This window comes from Haliaeetus albicilla, chromosome 7 (genome assembly GCF_947461875.1).
Source record: "Haliaeetus albicilla chromosome 7, bHalAlb1.1, whole genome shotgun sequence".
In the NCBI taxonomy this organism is placed as follows: Eukaryota; Metazoa; Chordata; class Aves; order Accipitriformes; family Accipitridae; genus Haliaeetus; species Haliaeetus albicilla.
The window spans coordinates 43,629,803-43,645,209 of record NC_091489.1 but is presented as its reverse complement, the minus strand read 5'-3'; the positions used below and the strand labels follow the sequence as shown (position 1 = coordinate 43,645,209).

The 15,407-nt window shown below is 49.4% G+C and overlaps 2 protein-coding genes across 3 annotated transcripts in view; one reads left to right on the top strand and one right to left on the bottom strand.

Moving 5' to 3' along the window:
* Positions 1–4,014, bottom strand: part of NCAPD3 (non-SMC condensin II complex subunit D3) — a 28,762-nt gene extending 24,748 nt beyond the window's left edge. For both annotated transcript variants that reach the window (XM_069788130.1, XM_069788131.1), the window contains exons 1-7: positions 3,882–4,014; positions 3,609–3,763; positions 3,059–3,221; positions 2,063–2,241; positions 1,003–1,179; positions 527–588; positions 175–262 (exon numbers count right to left, since the gene is read on the bottom strand). In XM_069788130.1, the coding sequence (XP_069644231.1) occupies positions 175–262; positions 527–588; positions 1,003–1,179; positions 2,063–2,241; positions 3,059–3,221; positions 3,609–3,763; positions 3,882–3,948 (891 nt within the window). In that variant the 5' untranslated portion in view covers positions 3,949–4,014. The remainder of the gene's footprint in view (positions 1–174; positions 263–526; positions 589–1,002; positions 1,180–2,062; positions 2,242–3,058; positions 3,222–3,608; positions 3,764–3,881) is intronic.
* Positions 4,015–4,214: 200 nt separating this feature from the next.
* VPS26B (VPS26 retromer complex component B) lies at positions 4,215–15,090 on the top strand. The gene is made up of 6 exons (XM_069788140.1): positions 4,215–4,843; positions 8,358–8,514; positions 9,361–9,525; positions 10,313–10,488; positions 11,170–11,312; positions 11,905–15,090. Exons 1-6 carry the CDS (start codon positions 4,621–4,623, stop codon positions 12,049–12,051), a joined length of 1,011 nt encoding a protein of 336 aa, XP_069644241.1. The 5' UTR covers positions 4,215–4,620; the 3' UTR covers positions 12,052–15,090.
* The last annotated feature ends 317 nt before the right edge of the window (positions 15,091–15,407 follow it).

The following is a 15,407-nucleotide window of genomic DNA, read 5'->3' as shown; positions in this document are numbered from 1 at the left end:
AAGGACTGGTGTGGAAAACAGCATCTTGCCTCTGACCCAGCACACACACAAAAAGTAAAACTAATGTAAAAAGTAAAAAGCGTACAAGCAAAAATGACATGCAGAGAAGGAAAGAAACAATTACTCCTTTTCAATACTGCAGTAAGGATTTTAAAGATTTGGTCCAACTTTTACCTTATCTTCTGGACCATGCAGAGGGGAACACAGTAATCGCAGTCCGTGATAGGCGAGCTCGGGAATGTACTTGGCTTCGTTAACATTCCTAAGCAAAAGAAAGCAAAGAGATGTCTTCATCTCTCATCAGAGAAACATTTACTACAACTATTACAAGTAAATGTGCTCATTGACTGGAAAACATTCAATATTCACTAAGTGTTGTTTACTGTTAGTGAGGTGGAACATGTTCCAATTATCTTTAGCGAAAGAAATCACTGCTTTCATTTTCATATACACAGAATAACAACATAAGCATCGAGCACTTTACTTGTTCAAAGCACAGTATAAACATTAAGAACTACTTGCTCACATTGCTGGGGAAAACTCAAACTCATGTGCTGCTGCCTCAAAGTTTGTCATTTCAACAAAGATCTGCAAGGAAAGAAAGACAAGCTTAGCTAATTCATACGAGAACAAGACGTGCAGGTCTGCTTGGATGCTTGGGGGTCAGACCACAGAGAACTCGAGTCTAAATTTCCGACCGCAGCACCTCCCTTGATGCAGACCCCAAAGCCCAGAGGCTCAACACTGTGTGTCTTCCCCCCGGGTACAGTGAGGGTTAAGCATCTCAGAACAAAACATGAACCGCCCAGCCGGCACTAGCCAGCAAGTGCTAAGGAGCAGGCACCCCACGCCAAGATTTACACTGAGGACACTCGAATGTCTAATCAGGGGACCAGTTTATGAAAGGCAGGGCTGCCATCACTCCCATGGCTATGGAGCGCTCTGCATCCACCAAAAGTTTGTGTTGGGGGACATAAGGATCCTTGAGTTGGATCTTATTACCTGCAGGCAGTTCTGCACACACTGAGGTTTTTCTTTTAGGGAGAACTTAGGTAGAAGTCTTAAGAAGTTTTTCAAAAGAAGAAAGATTGAGTTGCGAACTTTAAGAAGATCGTCCGTTGTAAAGTAAACATTTTCACAATCCTCTTCCTCCTCCTCCTCTTCCAACATCTCGTCCATCTATATCGGTAGAAAAGAGAAATGGCACCATCCTGTCCCACAGCACTGGCTGATCTCTTTTGCACATTTCGGTGCTTCACAGAGTTCTCAGGCTAGGTCCTTCCATGATTTCACATCCAAAATTCTAAATCTTCTCTTTCAGATTAGTTAGTGCACTTAACAGTGGGGAAAAAAAAACCCAGACAGAAAGATGAAAGCTGGACACAAAAAAAAAGCTCCAACACAGCCTATTCTCGTTTTGAAGGATAAAGTCCATCAGAAATGAAGACAATTATCTGAATTCTAATCTGACACTTGGAGAGTCATCTCAAGTAATTCCCATTGTGCCTATGACCTGCTTTCCTTGCTTGTCATGACTCTGCGGCACCAATGTTCTCTCAGGATTTCTGACGCATAATCCTCAGTTCCGTTAAAAAAAAAAATAAAAAAAAAAAATCATATAACTGTTAGAATGAGCAGCTGAGTACAGATAACCAAAGCATTTAGCCCTTAACTTCCCATCAGTAAGTTGGCAAGGAAACACAAATGCCATTTGCAAGCTGGTCACGTGCTAACTTCAAGGTCTCTTGAAGAAGCTGATACAAATTAGTTTCTCCCTCCGCTACCGAGCTTTCTAACAATACACCAAAGACAAACAAGCTGTATTTTTTCTATTACTCAGCAGCCAGAAAACTGCAGCTAATGTTGAATCATCAGACCTCTGAAATTCCTAATAATAGGTAGAGGATCAAGAGCACAGCTGAACAGCTGAATAAAAGGTTAAGAATTAAAAAAAGGGTGAAAAAGAGGAAGATTATCACACTGACCTACAAGTGAAGTAGCTTGCCAATGATTGGCTTATTAATAGAGATTTATATCTGAAGAGATTAGACAAACATCTTACATTGCCATTCCTGCATGGTTTTCCTTTCTTTCTATTTCTTCTTGCATCAGCCTGAGAGCTTTGAGCGTGCACCTTCTTTCTTTTCCTCATCAGATCTGGTTCTGGAGGCCAACTTTTTGTCAGGGTGTGAAGACATTTATCAAACATCACTTGATGGAAGAGCTGGTTAGCTATGCTGCCTGCCCAGAAAAGACAACATCAGGCACCTTCCAGACAAAATACAGAGAGAGCATCAAACCATCTGACCATCTCTCCATTTGCTTTGACAGCCAAATAGATGGCCAGGACGAAGGCATTGTCCTGGGAGCCTAAGAGAGGTCAGGAGAAGAAAAAATAATTGTTTGAACAAAGCCAAACTGCACCAGGATGACGTGTCATCAGCGACAACACTCTCCAGTAGGATCACCAGCTGATTGACCCCTTCTAGCTGGTAACGTGCTGCACAACAAAGACCAGCAAAACTTTAGGCTATGTGCCAGCCTTGAATACAAAAGGATACTGCTGCCAATCAACCTGCTAGAAAACTCCAACTGCTGGTTATTTTAAACAAACACTTTTGTTTTCACAAATGAGCCTGTCCAAAAGCACTGCACAGTGAAATCCTCTCTAGTTACAGAGCAGGAACAGGAATAAGCTTCTGCCTTCACTGCGTATTATTGTCAAACCAGAGGGGGATGTGTGGTTCCAGCTCTGTGTACCGTGCAGACTCCTCTGTTGACCTTGTCACAGAACTACTCAGAAGGTGCACGGCAACGCAGACCCGGACGGAGACCATCAAGCCGCTATATGACAGGAGACCAAGCTGCTATCAGACCATAACAGCTGTTCAGCGCTCAACACCGCGGCTGAGCTTCATCCCCAAGGATTTCGGGGAGATCAGGCAAACAGTTCAAAAGCCGTCACTTGTTCCACCTGGAATTCTTTCAAATAAGAGAAAGCTGATTTTGCCTGAACGATGTTTTATCCAGCAATAAAGAGGCACAACCCTTCGCTCACCTGGGATTTCCAGCAGCAAGAAGTACAACCCAGCCGCATGAAGAGCGTAAACCCTCTGCTGTGCGTTAGCTCTTTTACGCTGGCCCGCTTGGACAAAGTGGTGCAACACAGCCACAAGAGCATTGGGCGACAAGTTGTTTTCCGCAAAAAAGGTCCAGATATTCTGAGGCAAAATACACGAGTCATGGTGAGAAATCCCGTCATGACATAGCTCTCTGCCAGTCGCAACTATTCACATTTTAACAATTGCCACCGCAACCAACCCCCTATATATATAGTATGAGATATGTGTTTTTATAATAGGCTTTAATAATGATGTTATGATATATAATACTGTGTATAATTTATATGATATTAAATTGTAAACACCTATTTTTAAACTTGGGCCTTTTGTTTTTTAAACTTCAGCTTGCCTCTGAAGCATTCCGGCACATACGACAAGAATCGTTTGGGGCGGTCTTGGCACGCTTTGCAAATTTTTCAAGGCAGGATAGGCCGGAGTAAGGAGAAAAGCCCAGGACCCGCATCTTTGCGAAGCCGTTGGCCTCACCTCTCCGTTCTCTCGGTGCTCCGCAGCGAAGGGCAGCAGGGACCGGTAAAGCTCGGTGAAAGCATCGAGTCCATCTCCCGTGATCTCCTCTGCTACCCTGGAATCCAGAGGGTCGGCCTCGGTGAAATCCAGCTCCCACACCGCGTTCACCCAGACTGAGAGAAAGAAAAAAATAATTAAAATTTTTTTTTTAAAAATCGAGTTCGCAAGCAGCGCCCCCCCCCCCCCCGCCCTTCGGGGTGCACCGACCGCCCCTCGCCCCTCACCCCGCACCTGCGCCGACGTCACGCAACCGCCACCCCGCCAGGGCGCGCGACAGCTCCTCCGCCGCCGCCGCCATCCCGCCGCCAACGGAACCCTTTCGAACCGGCCAATCGCGCGCTCCCGCTGAACGGCGGGCCAATCCCCTGGCGGCACCCGCCGGCCTCCCGGATACAACCGAGCCGACCTCCTCAGCGCGCCTGCGCCGAACGTCGGACCGGAACGCGGGGCGGGGGAAGAGCGTCGCGGGCCCGGCCTTCGGCCGGGCGGCGCATGCGCGGCCCGGCCCGGGACGGCGCCAGCGCTCGGGCGGCGAAGCGAAGCGAGGCGAAGCGGCCGGGGGGGGTGGGGGGGGTGTGGGCAGCGGTCGTGCGTGGCGGGGTGAGGGGGGGCTGCGGGGCCGCCCCGGGCTTCCTTCAGCGGCAGCCGGGGAAGCGCCGGGCCGCAGGGCCCCGACCCCGGCATCCCTGCCGCATTGCGGCCCCTGCCCCTAGCCCCTGCCCCGGGCGCTGAGCGCAAGCCGCCGGGCAGCTCCCCGGCTCCGCTCCGCCCGGCTCGGCTCGGCAGCCCCTTCTCCGCCGAGGGCCGGGGCCGCTTCGCCGTCTCCGCCGCCCGGTCCCCCCGGGGCTCTGTCCGTGGTGCCTGCGGGCAGGCCGGCAGTCGCCGGCCGCGATTCCCCCCCCCGCCCCGCCGCGACCCCGGCGGGGTCCGCGGCCGCCGCCACCGCCCCCCCCCCTCCCCTCCCGGTGCCATGAGCTTCTTCGGGTTCGGGCAGAGCGCGGAGCTGGAGCTGGTGCTGAGCGACGCCGAGAGCCGGCGGCGGGTGGAGCACAAGACGGAGGAAGGCAAGAAGGAGAAATACTTCCTCTTCTACGACGGGGAGACGGTCTCCGGGCGGGTGGTCCTCACCCTCAAGAACCCCAACAAGCGGCTGGAGCACCAGGGCATCAAAGTGGAGTTCATCGGGCAGATCGGTGAGCGGGAGGGGGCCCGCGGCGGGGCGACTCGTCCCCTGTGGTGGGGTCGCGGGGGGAAGGTTGGCCCGCCGGCCCCCGACATCCCCTGCCCGGCAGCCTGCCCTTCGGGGTCAGCGTCACGTCGCGCGGAGGCCGGCGCGTTCCTCTGGCCTTCGTGGCGCTGCCGGTTTGCGGGCACGCTAGAGCGAGTGCCGGGAACGTCGCCGCGCCCTACGGTACTGAAATCCTCGCCGGTGTGAAGCGGGTTACGCTCGTTCCCGAGCAGCGCTTTGGCTGGGAGGAGAATTCCCGCGGCTGCCGGGTGTTATTCCACCCTTCCTTCGAGCTGGGCGACCCAGTCTGGTCTCTGGGCTCGAGCCCCGGCAGAAGGAAGGGAGCTCCGGTCCTTTTCCAGGTCATTGTTCTCTCGGCCTATTTTCTCGCTTCTGCTTGGCCACCGATTTCAGCTCTAAAATGCACGCACTCGGAGGTAGGGTAAAATTCGGTTTCCGTCCTGTGGGTGCGGGTCTGAGCCCGGACACCCTAGCAGTGCCAGCTCTCGGGCACTATGCTGCAGGCTGTCTTTATTTGCAGCTCTGTGAGCTGTTTGTATTTCTTGCGTGCCTATTGATTCAGTTAGGGAAGCAGTGGCTCTGCTGAGGATGGTGAACCGGGTGGGTTTTGCCCATATGTCTCGAATCACCAGCTGCACCTTCCCAGCCCCTACCCCATCACGCGTTTTTACCCAGTAGAGCAGCTTTCGTGAGGCCGATGGGCTCAGCTCAGCCGATTCCATCTTTTATTCTCTTATTCTTCGAGTGAGTGACCACGCGTCCCGGGACGGTTAGTTGGGTGACTTCAAGTGGTTCACAACTTGTGGTTATCTGTGCGTGCAACTGATTTAGATTTAATATTTCCTGCTTTCTTAGAAGAAAGGTAGCTGCCACGCCCACCCTTCGATCGGAGTGGAGATGGCTGTGTTTCATGGATGCACCCAAATGCCACAAGCCAAAATAAGTTCAAGATGTTCCCAGTGACGCGACCGTGCTCGGCGTGCGCGATGCCTCGTGTCTGTGGCCCTCCGTACTCGGGTTTAACCCTCGGAATCACTGCGCAAGCCGTGGGCCTGCAAACTTTGCATTGCAAATCATGCGGTGTAGGAAAGTGAAGTAGAGGTTTTCCCACCCAGCCCCAATACCACCGTTTAATATTTCCGCTGGCCTTGCTTGTTTTATGACACCACTTTTTGGAAAGAAAGGGGAGGGCAGGCAGAGGGAGCCTGTAAATGACGGAGTCTAAGTAAGCCTGTTCGCCAGGAGCTAGCTTATGACCTCCTGCTATTTGATCATGATCGTCAGTAGAAATTAAGCATGAACTTTGCTCCCGGCTCCACTCTGTCTCCTCTGTGTTGCCTCGCCGGCTTCTCATTCCCCATTTTGGAAGACTTTTGAGCCATACATATTTGGAATAACTGCTTTGAATTCACATTATTGCCCAAGCAGGGTGTGTTAGGAGCTGCTGTGGCTGCACGTTACTCCTTTCTTTTCGCCCATCAGGCCGCTTTAATAAAGCACTGGAGTTTGTACCGCTGATGGCACTTCCTTAATGCTTTCCGTCTCAAAACAGTTTGCCTTATATTCTGACTTCTCGCTGCCATGAGGTCAGTATCTACATGAGACAATTTAACAGGTGGGGAGACTGAGATGTAAAAGGAGTGATGTGTCACAGGGAAGATGGCCGTTCCAGACCGAGTACCAGAGTCCAGACTCTGAACACTGTCCTGCACGATCTCTGGTGAGCATGGAACCCATTTAAGATTTTGGTTTGCTTGCGGTTACTGTATCCTGAGCATGCCACCAAAATGTTGGCAGGTTATTTTTTTTTCATCTGGAAGCCTTATAGCTCTGAAAACCTGAAATTACAGCTTATACCTGTTTGACATGGTAATGTCTTCTGAAGTGTGGGAAACATCAATCCTAAGGCTGCAGAACGCCAATCTGTGCCATTCTGAGGTAGCAGAGAACTTACTTAGTACACTGACATTTGCCTCCCCTTGCTTTAAATTCGATTGTTACCTTCTGCATCGTGTGGGCAGATGATATATTCCTCTTTTTATGTGGCGTGTGGCTTCTCCCTGTCACATCAACAAGCACTTTCCTCTCAATGGACATGTATTCAATGCAGAGACAGTTGGTTTATTTATGTCACCTGCCTGCCCAGCCTAAAGGGCTTGATGGCACTCGCTGTTCTGCCTAAGTGAGGGGTGTTCTAGTGCCAATATTTCCATTACAGAGACAAGGTGAGCAAAGAGGTGTAAGGAAAAGACATTACTTAAAAGCTGAAATCTCATCGTGCATCTCAAGGAGCGGAGGACTGAGTCTCACTGCAGTTGCTGAACGCTACTGATACCTCTCAGAAGCCTCCTCTGCACAGTTTAGTGCTGACAGTGAACTTGTCTGTATATGTTTGTCTGATGACTTAGGTTTTTCTTTCCTCATCTTGCTGTATCAGATTGGCTAAGGCTTTACCTTTTAGAAGGACTGTGTGGGTGTCTTGTAGTCACAGAGCTCACACGCAGGGTTGGGAAGGGCAGATTTCACTGATGGTTACGTGTAATGCAGAGCTGTTAATGCAAATTGCAGAGTTTTAAGTTTCTGTTGCTTTGACTTAAGGGAGAAAACTTTGTGGACCTGTAGAGAGGATTGCTTTCATTAAACGAGGAAACCTGTAGTTGTTTCTTGCTGATGCAAGAAGGTTGTGGGGAAAACTGAAGCAATGTGGCCACGTTGGTTACTTGAGCTGGTTTGAACAGTGCTTCCAAAGGTGAATGCTCTTCCCTCACCAGTGTTCACATGGCCGTAAATGTCTTATCCAGGGGCTGGTGGAATAGCTGACTCAACTAGCTCCCCACACACTTGGTAGTCATGCACTGAACACTGGCTTTATGTAGAATCGGTGAGGATCTCCACTGTTACTTATTTCCTGGTGCGAATCAAGACCACCCAAAGTCTTTGTTAAAGGATAAGCAGGAACAGTTGGAAGCCTCCTAGCCCTTCGTTTTTGCTCTGTCACTGTTTGCTGTTCCAAAGAAGCTGTGGTGTTTTTTTCCTCTCTTTACCGTGGCAATGCCTTTGGCGTGGAATATTGTGTAGAAAATTATTGGAAGGGATTGTGTGAGCTGCTGGGTCCTCTTCTCAAACAGCCTGAACGTAATTAATATTGATGATAGGTGACCCATGTCACTCTAAGGCAAGCCGAGTTCCTGATTTGTTGTAGTAGGTGAAGCTGTGCAGACCTCTTCCTTCCTGTTTCAGGACTGAGAGTTCTGGCCTGCACCTAGCTCTTATGGAGACCGGTCCACAAGTGCAGTATGTTGCAGCCACAGGCTCCCCTGGTAGCTTATCTGAACAGTGGTGAAAGAAGTAGTGATCTGGACAAGAGAGTTGCTCATAGCTGTGAAATCTCCTGCCTTTCCTCACTGCGTCACATGGGATTAAGCATCACTGCTTAACCTGGACTTATGTCTTCCTAGAACTCTACTATGACCGAGGAAACCACCATGAGTTCGTATCTCTAGTGAAAGACCTGGCCCGTCCTGGTGAATTCACTCAATCGCAGACATTTGACTTCGAATTCACACATGTGGAAAAACCTTATGAGTCCTACACGGGGCAGAACGTGAAGTTACGGTGAGTCTCCTCCACTTGCTGACCCCAGTTCTTGGTTCTGTGCAGTGTGCAAGTGCTGATATCTACCATGATGATACTGGAGTGCAGCATCCCTTCCCAGACATCCTTGCAAGCTTAGAATGTAACTCCAAATGAATCTCAGTGGGCTGGGTTGTAAAAGGCTGTCTTTGAGGGCTCTACTTTTATAAGCATGCATCAGGCTTTATTGAACTTGTTTTGTCCCATTTCAGTGGTAAGAGAAATCAGTCCCTTCTGAATCAACCAAATACTTTCTAATTTGTTTGGTAATTCAAAAACTAAAAGAAAATGTTCGGTTTAGTCTCTAATGGGGACATTTTCGCTGTCTTGTAATCAGTCTTGTCAACTTTAATTGTGCTCTATACGCAAACAGATGCCTAGCTTGTATCTTGTTCATATGTTGCAAACTGTATTTCACATCTAGGCACTCCAGTTGCCTTGAAGTCCAGTCATGGGCTTTGAAGGGGGGGTTGGAAAATTCTGAGATCTGCAGAAAGAGGTGTCTGTGGAGACTGGTGAGATCTAATCTCTTGCAAAAGGGCAGTGGTTTTAACATGTGCAAGCTGTTATTCAGATCCCCAAAATGGTGCTGAGGTAACTTAGGCTCACAAATGCATGAAAGCTGAGAGAAGTTTTAGAAGAGTCTGCTTTTCCATTTGAAAATTCCCTTCTGTCTTTTCCAACATGGTGTATTGGCTGCTCCAGAAGCCAGGGTACCAGTAAGACTGCTTGGATACCCCAGTGCAATCCATTCAGCCCCACGTCCCTCCCTGCTTCGTCTCTGTTGCTACCTGTACAACCCTAATAGGAGGGGGACTCTCCTTGCAGGTATTTCCTCCGAGCGACTGTCAGCCGCAGACTGAATGATGTGGTGAAGGAGATGGACATAGTTGTGCACACTCTGAGCACCTACCCAGAGCTCAACTCCTCTATTAAGATGGAGGTGGGGATTGAGGATTGCCTGCACATTGAGTTCGAGTATAACAAGTCCAAGTAAGTGTCTCAAGAGCAGCCAGTGGCTGTGGGGAACCATCTGCTACAGGGGATGGCTTAGTTTGGAAGCCTAAGGCATGTGTCTTGCATGTGATTCTCAAACGGGTTCTTTGTTCATGCGCTCCAGCGAGGCTGGCAGACAGTTCGGATCCTGGCTGAGGGAGGATCTGTGGGTTTCTCTCCTTGCCCCATAGATGTACTCTCTGGACCAAGGAGTGTGAAGCAATGGCTGTGGTTTACTGAGCTTGGAGCACAGCGTGAGGTTGTTGCAGTAACTTCACATTCCCTGTATCCTTGGCAAGACCAGTATTTCCAAGTGTCTTCAAAGAATAACGTCTGCCTTTTCCCAGACAATACAGCTGAAGTGGGACCTTAATTCAGGCACAGAAGCTGGAAACGGCTCTTTTAAAGTACTTTTAATGCATCTTTCCCAGCTGATGCTAGCAAATCTCCCTGCGGTGTAACATTTGGGTTAGTTTTAGTTGACCTAAAAAATTTGGTTTGGAGGCTTTGCTGTCGTGGGGGTTTCTTGCAGATATTCAGCCTGAAACTCTGTTTTTAATTTACCTGATCATGCTCCTGTCGATTTCCAAAAGACTGGAGGATGAAAGATGAAGTGCTGTTTACAACAGCCTAGTGGAGGTGGTTGTGGATATGCTATCTGAAATTTACAGCTGGGGTTGTGGATAAGAGCAAAGTGCCTGACAAGCAAGTTCCCGCTCTTCAGTCCGAGTTCTGGTCTGCTGCGCAGTGGTTGATTGTGGTGCTTTCTTCCTTCATGTGCTAGGTATCATTTAAAAGATGTGATTGTCGGGAAGATCTACTTCCTGCTGGTGCGAATCAAGATCAAACACATGGAGATAGATATCATCAAGAGAGAAACAACAGGGACCGGACCCAACGTATATCATGAGAACGACACAATAGCTAAATATGAGATCATGGATGGGGCACCTGTGAGAGGTGAGAAGGCAGATGAACCCTTCAGAATTCCTCTTCTGAAGTTTTTTGGGGTGGGAATGCGAGTCCTGCAGTATCTTCAGCTGAATCTGTGCGCTCAGTAGTAGTATGCATCCTATTTCACTGGTGGACTCAACAGCAGTTTATATAGGTGATTAAATATGATCCCCTTCCTTCTCTGGTATGATGAGGGGGCTTGAGGCATAATGAGTTGCAATGACTTAATTCTTTCGATGAAGCAGTGGCAGAACCAGGAATAGATGTAAATTCACTGTTGGCATGGGCCACCAGCTGGCATTGCTGCAACTTGGAGCAGAAAGATGGTGTTCTAGCTCTGTGCCAATCTCCTGTGCCACTTGTTTTCCAGCTCCATTGCCCAGCAGAGTCACCTGCCAGAGAAAATGTCACCTTACTCATTTTTTCCTGCAGTGCTGTTTTGATGCAGGTCACAAACGAGTCCTGTGCTGTTAAAGCGGAGATGGAATAGCTGTCAGCAAGGGCAGGATCTGGCTATGGACCATGCATGCTGATTCTTGAAGGGAGTTTGAGGTGTTTTAACTCCTCTTACTCCACTTGTGGAAACGGTCACAAAGTTTCTGGCCTAGTAAGATTTTGTTTTGCTTGTGCTCTCCTTGTTTATATCTGTGCATTCTGTCTGTGCTGATGGTTCTGTGCACTTTGTAGGGGAGTCCATTCCCATCAGACTCTTTCTGGCTGGCTACGAGCTGACTCCGACAATGAGGGACATCAATAAGAAGTTCTCAGTACGTTATTACCTCAATCTGGTGCTGATCGATGAGGAAGAGAGACGCTACTTTAAACAGCAGGTGAGAAACAGAGCTGTTCATTCTTCCTGGACCTGTAGACTGTCGCTTGGGATGCTATGTTATAAGGACCTTGTGGGAATTTGAGATTCCCATGTGGGAGAATCATGTACATGACTGAATACTTGTAAGGACTAGACAAATTAAGAGTGTGCAAAGACGGTCTAGAAGGAATGGTCTACACAGGTCGGATGTGCGTGGTGGTGGGGATGCATGTAGGGGGTCCCTGCCTGGGACTTCTTTTCGGCTCTGTCGCCCTGTGTGGAGCTTCTGTGCTTCGCCTCATCGATTCCAATGTGGTAGCCAACGGCAATAGGACAGAGCTGTAGATGTCCAGTGGGTTGCCCCTGCGTGCTCTGATCCTGGGGAGGAGCGCTCTACCCACGTTTCCAGGGAGGCTGCATTGCGAGGCCTCTGCTTGCCACTGCAAGTGGCCTCATGCGCGCACCTGTGGGTGGAACATGCCAGCACGGGCCAAGTTCTCCCTGGGTGCAAGCTGCTCACCTGGCGGCTTCTTTCAGCCCTTTGGGTCTGGGTGGGGCCAGGAGAAGGTCTTCACAAGCCCTGACAAGCCCTGCTGGCTGTGTTACTACAGGAGGTGGTGCTTTGGCGGAAAGGAGACATAGTGAGGAAGAGCATGTCCCACCAAGCAGCCATCGCCTCTCAGCGGTTTGAGGGGACATCCTCACACACCGAGGCCAAGACCCCCAGCCAGCCTGCAGAGAACAACGGCCGGCAGTGAGAGGCCATGCAGAGGAAGGCTGCTGTGGAGCCAGTGGGGACAGCAGCAAGGAGGAAGAAAAAAACACTTCAGAGACTTCATGGAAAATAAATATCTGTTTTTGACTTAATTCCTTTCTTCAAAGGACTTGTAGGGTGGGAAGGGGATGGGAGGGCAAGGCAAGCTGGAGCACTGGTGGTGCGGAGTTGAAGGTACCTCAGTGCTTCCCAATCAACTACATTCCTCTGGGGTCGGCTGCTTTGAGGCATGTGTCCGGAGGCTGCGGAGCTGCCTGATCTCCTCTTTGCCCCGAGAGCCTTTTAGTGTGGCAGCGGGCAGGGAGAGAGCAAGTGAAGGCCAAATCTGCTGCTTCTTCCCAGTGGTGTGGAGGTTGCTTTGGGGCTGCGTAGGATGGATATTTTTCTTGCCTTTCTGAAATCTTCATGAGGGAAAATGACACAGTGATTAGCTGGAAGGTAGAGGAGGGAGTTGGAGACTGAGGTGCGGCCTACTTGAAATGGCTTAGCGTTATCCCCTCGCTGCCTCCCCTTCCTCTTCATGCTGGTGTTGGATTCCTTGTCACAAACAGTTACACAATGTAGTTGACTCAGCCCTGGGACCGCCGCACGGCCGCGCAGAGCATGGGCAGCAGGCGTGCTGTTGTGTCCTTGCTGCGGAGCTCCTGACTGCGCGCTGCGTCAGTAGGAGGGAGTGAGGCATGCTATTGCAGTAGGAGGTGGCACAGGTTGGGCAGAGCGGTGAAGGTCTCGGTGCTGCTGGGTGGGCAAGAAGCGGGGACGGGAAGGCTCCTGGCCAAGAGCAGTGCCTTCCTAGTCTTGTCCCGGCAGCTGCCCGAGTGCCCCTGAGATTCGGTCTCTGGTTGCCGCACTCATACAGGTCCCAGCTGCTGCTGCAGAGCAGGGGCAGACCAGCCTCGAGAGGTCTAGAGTATAGTTTTGGAACATGGGAAATAAATGGGGGCTGTCTTGGGAGTGGGCTTACGCTGCACACGCTGCCCTGCTCGTGTCTGTGTCCCTGTGACAGAGCAGGCTTTGTAGTAGGGACAGACGGCAGTATAGAAACACGTGTGTATTGTTTTGTTTGCTCCCTTGCGCCTGCAGGATGAGGATTAGTAAGGACAGAAGAGTGGATGCAATTGTTTTAAGAAGCTCATGGCCTGTGTGTGCTGCTAGATAAAGCCAAGCAGCAACTGGAAAGATGGTAGAGCTTTCTGATTCCAGAGACATATTCCCGAGGCCCCTGAGCTGAAGTCACCAGTGAGGTCTGAGGGTATGCCATGAACTGAGAACCTGAATGCGGGTTTTTTCTTTTCTAAGATAAGCTGCTTTTAGTCTTCAGCTAAGTAGAATCATGAGAACATTCCCAGAAGGGAGTCACTCCTCCATTAAAAATTAGATGTGGCTTTGTAGACTTGATTGACTGAGTCTGGAGAATATCCCTCCTGTTTAGATGCTCATCAAGGAAGCAGGTGGTTAGACCTCCCACCAGATGGAGAGACAAGCCTGCACTAAATGCTGGGATATGAGCTCTATCAAGTGGGATTTGTCTGGATTTCCCTGTGAGTTTGTGGCTCTTTAGGGTTTTGTCCAGCTTCCTTTTGACTCTGGAATGACTGTCCTCTGCCTCTGTCCTACAGCTGAATGTAGAACAGTTGTCTTGCAGCTGGGAAATGGAAGTATCTTCTGCTTTGTTTAGTAGAACAGTGCTGGTGGAGGGAGTGGGGCCTGGGTTGGAAGGGGAGCTTTTTATCTAGTAAGACAGCTACTGTATTTCAGTGATAAATGTGTGTTTCTGCTTGCCAAAGTAAGTTAACTTTTACTCACCACGTGTAAGGTTGTGGTTTTTAGTAGAGCTGGACAGTCTCGCTCTGTTGTAGAGGACACTAATGATCTCATCTCTGCTGAATGCTTGTGTCACACCATGTTTCTGCTCTGTTATAGTGAAGACGTGGCTTGCTTTTCTTTACATGAGAAGTCTGTGCCATGGGCTGGAGCCGTGTCTTCCTAAGACTGAAGCAAAAGCTTACTTTAGATAACTACCTTGTTATGCCAGGGCAAGAGGTGGTAACCTGCTGCAGGTCTCACACGGCAAAGCAATCTGGATGTTACTTTTGACACTCACTCTACTCCCTGCTCTGTGTAGGGGGAACCACCTGTGCTGTGGCAATACACAATCTTTGAGAGACAAGCAAAGCTCCCATTGGGAGCCCCTGGGGATAGCAGACTATCTTTCCATGGCTAAGCTGAGCACAGCAGCACCCTAACCACCCTCTAGCTTTCCCTCAACTCCCATCCTGCCTAGAATTTTTTTTCCTTGCCTATTCCTCTTGATTGTAGGCCATGCGGTATTAAAGAAACCCCGTGGATGAAGATGTCTCTGCATTCCAGGAGTGTTTTGTTTACTGGCCGAACAGCATCAGTCCTGGATGTAAGATAATTGTCTGACAAGACAATGCACTGTTAAGGAGATTTCTGTTAAACATCTGTTCATCGCTTCTGGGGGCTTTACTCGGAAAAGGTGCATGAGCCTATACGTTGGGTTGTGGGGTTTTTTTTTTTCCTACTCTGTGCCCCTCTCCCCTGCATCCCTACTTGTGGAACCAGAATTTAGAAATGATCCCCCTTTTTACTTAATCTAAATGGACCATTCAAGCTGTTACCCACTAGGCCCTCTTTGTCTGGGGTGGAGCTGATGGGCTGAGCATCTTTAGAGAGAAGTTGCAGCATAAGGTCACTCCAAGACAAGGTACTATAGAAGAGCATTTCATTAGCATGGTAAGGGGCAGACACTATTTGAGAAGTCATGTACCCCTGAGGTGGGTGGTTCTGTTAAGTACTTGGGTCATTCCCTCTCTCCCAGGCAGAGTCAGGCAGGGGGGAATGTACAAGTACTAAACCAAGCAGTGCAACCTGTAATTAAGCCTCTGCTGTGTTTACATGTTTCTTAATTCGTTGTCTTTTCAATGGCTGTATTTTAAAACTTGGGTTTTTTTGTCTCTCCAATTAAAAAGAGCCAGCCCTGGCTGTCAAATGCTGTGCATGAGTTTGTCTGATATGGTTTATATTGCCTGGCCTCGGTCTGGTTTTGTTTGGGGGGGGGGGTGTTTTGGTTTTTTTTCACAGTATTGAGACATCTTTCTTTAGTGCCATACTGTGCAGCCCTCCAAACATGCTCAAGGAATTTGTCCGTTGTTATCTTTGTAAATTCTTAGTCTTTCTTTAAGCTATGTCACTGCTTAGAAGCTGTGCTGGTGGAGGACCCATGTAGCTTAAAAATTAGCAAGCTAGCTTTATTTTCTTCTATTCCCCTGATGTCAGTACTAAAATAACATTGGAGGTTTTGTACCTGCAGGAAGC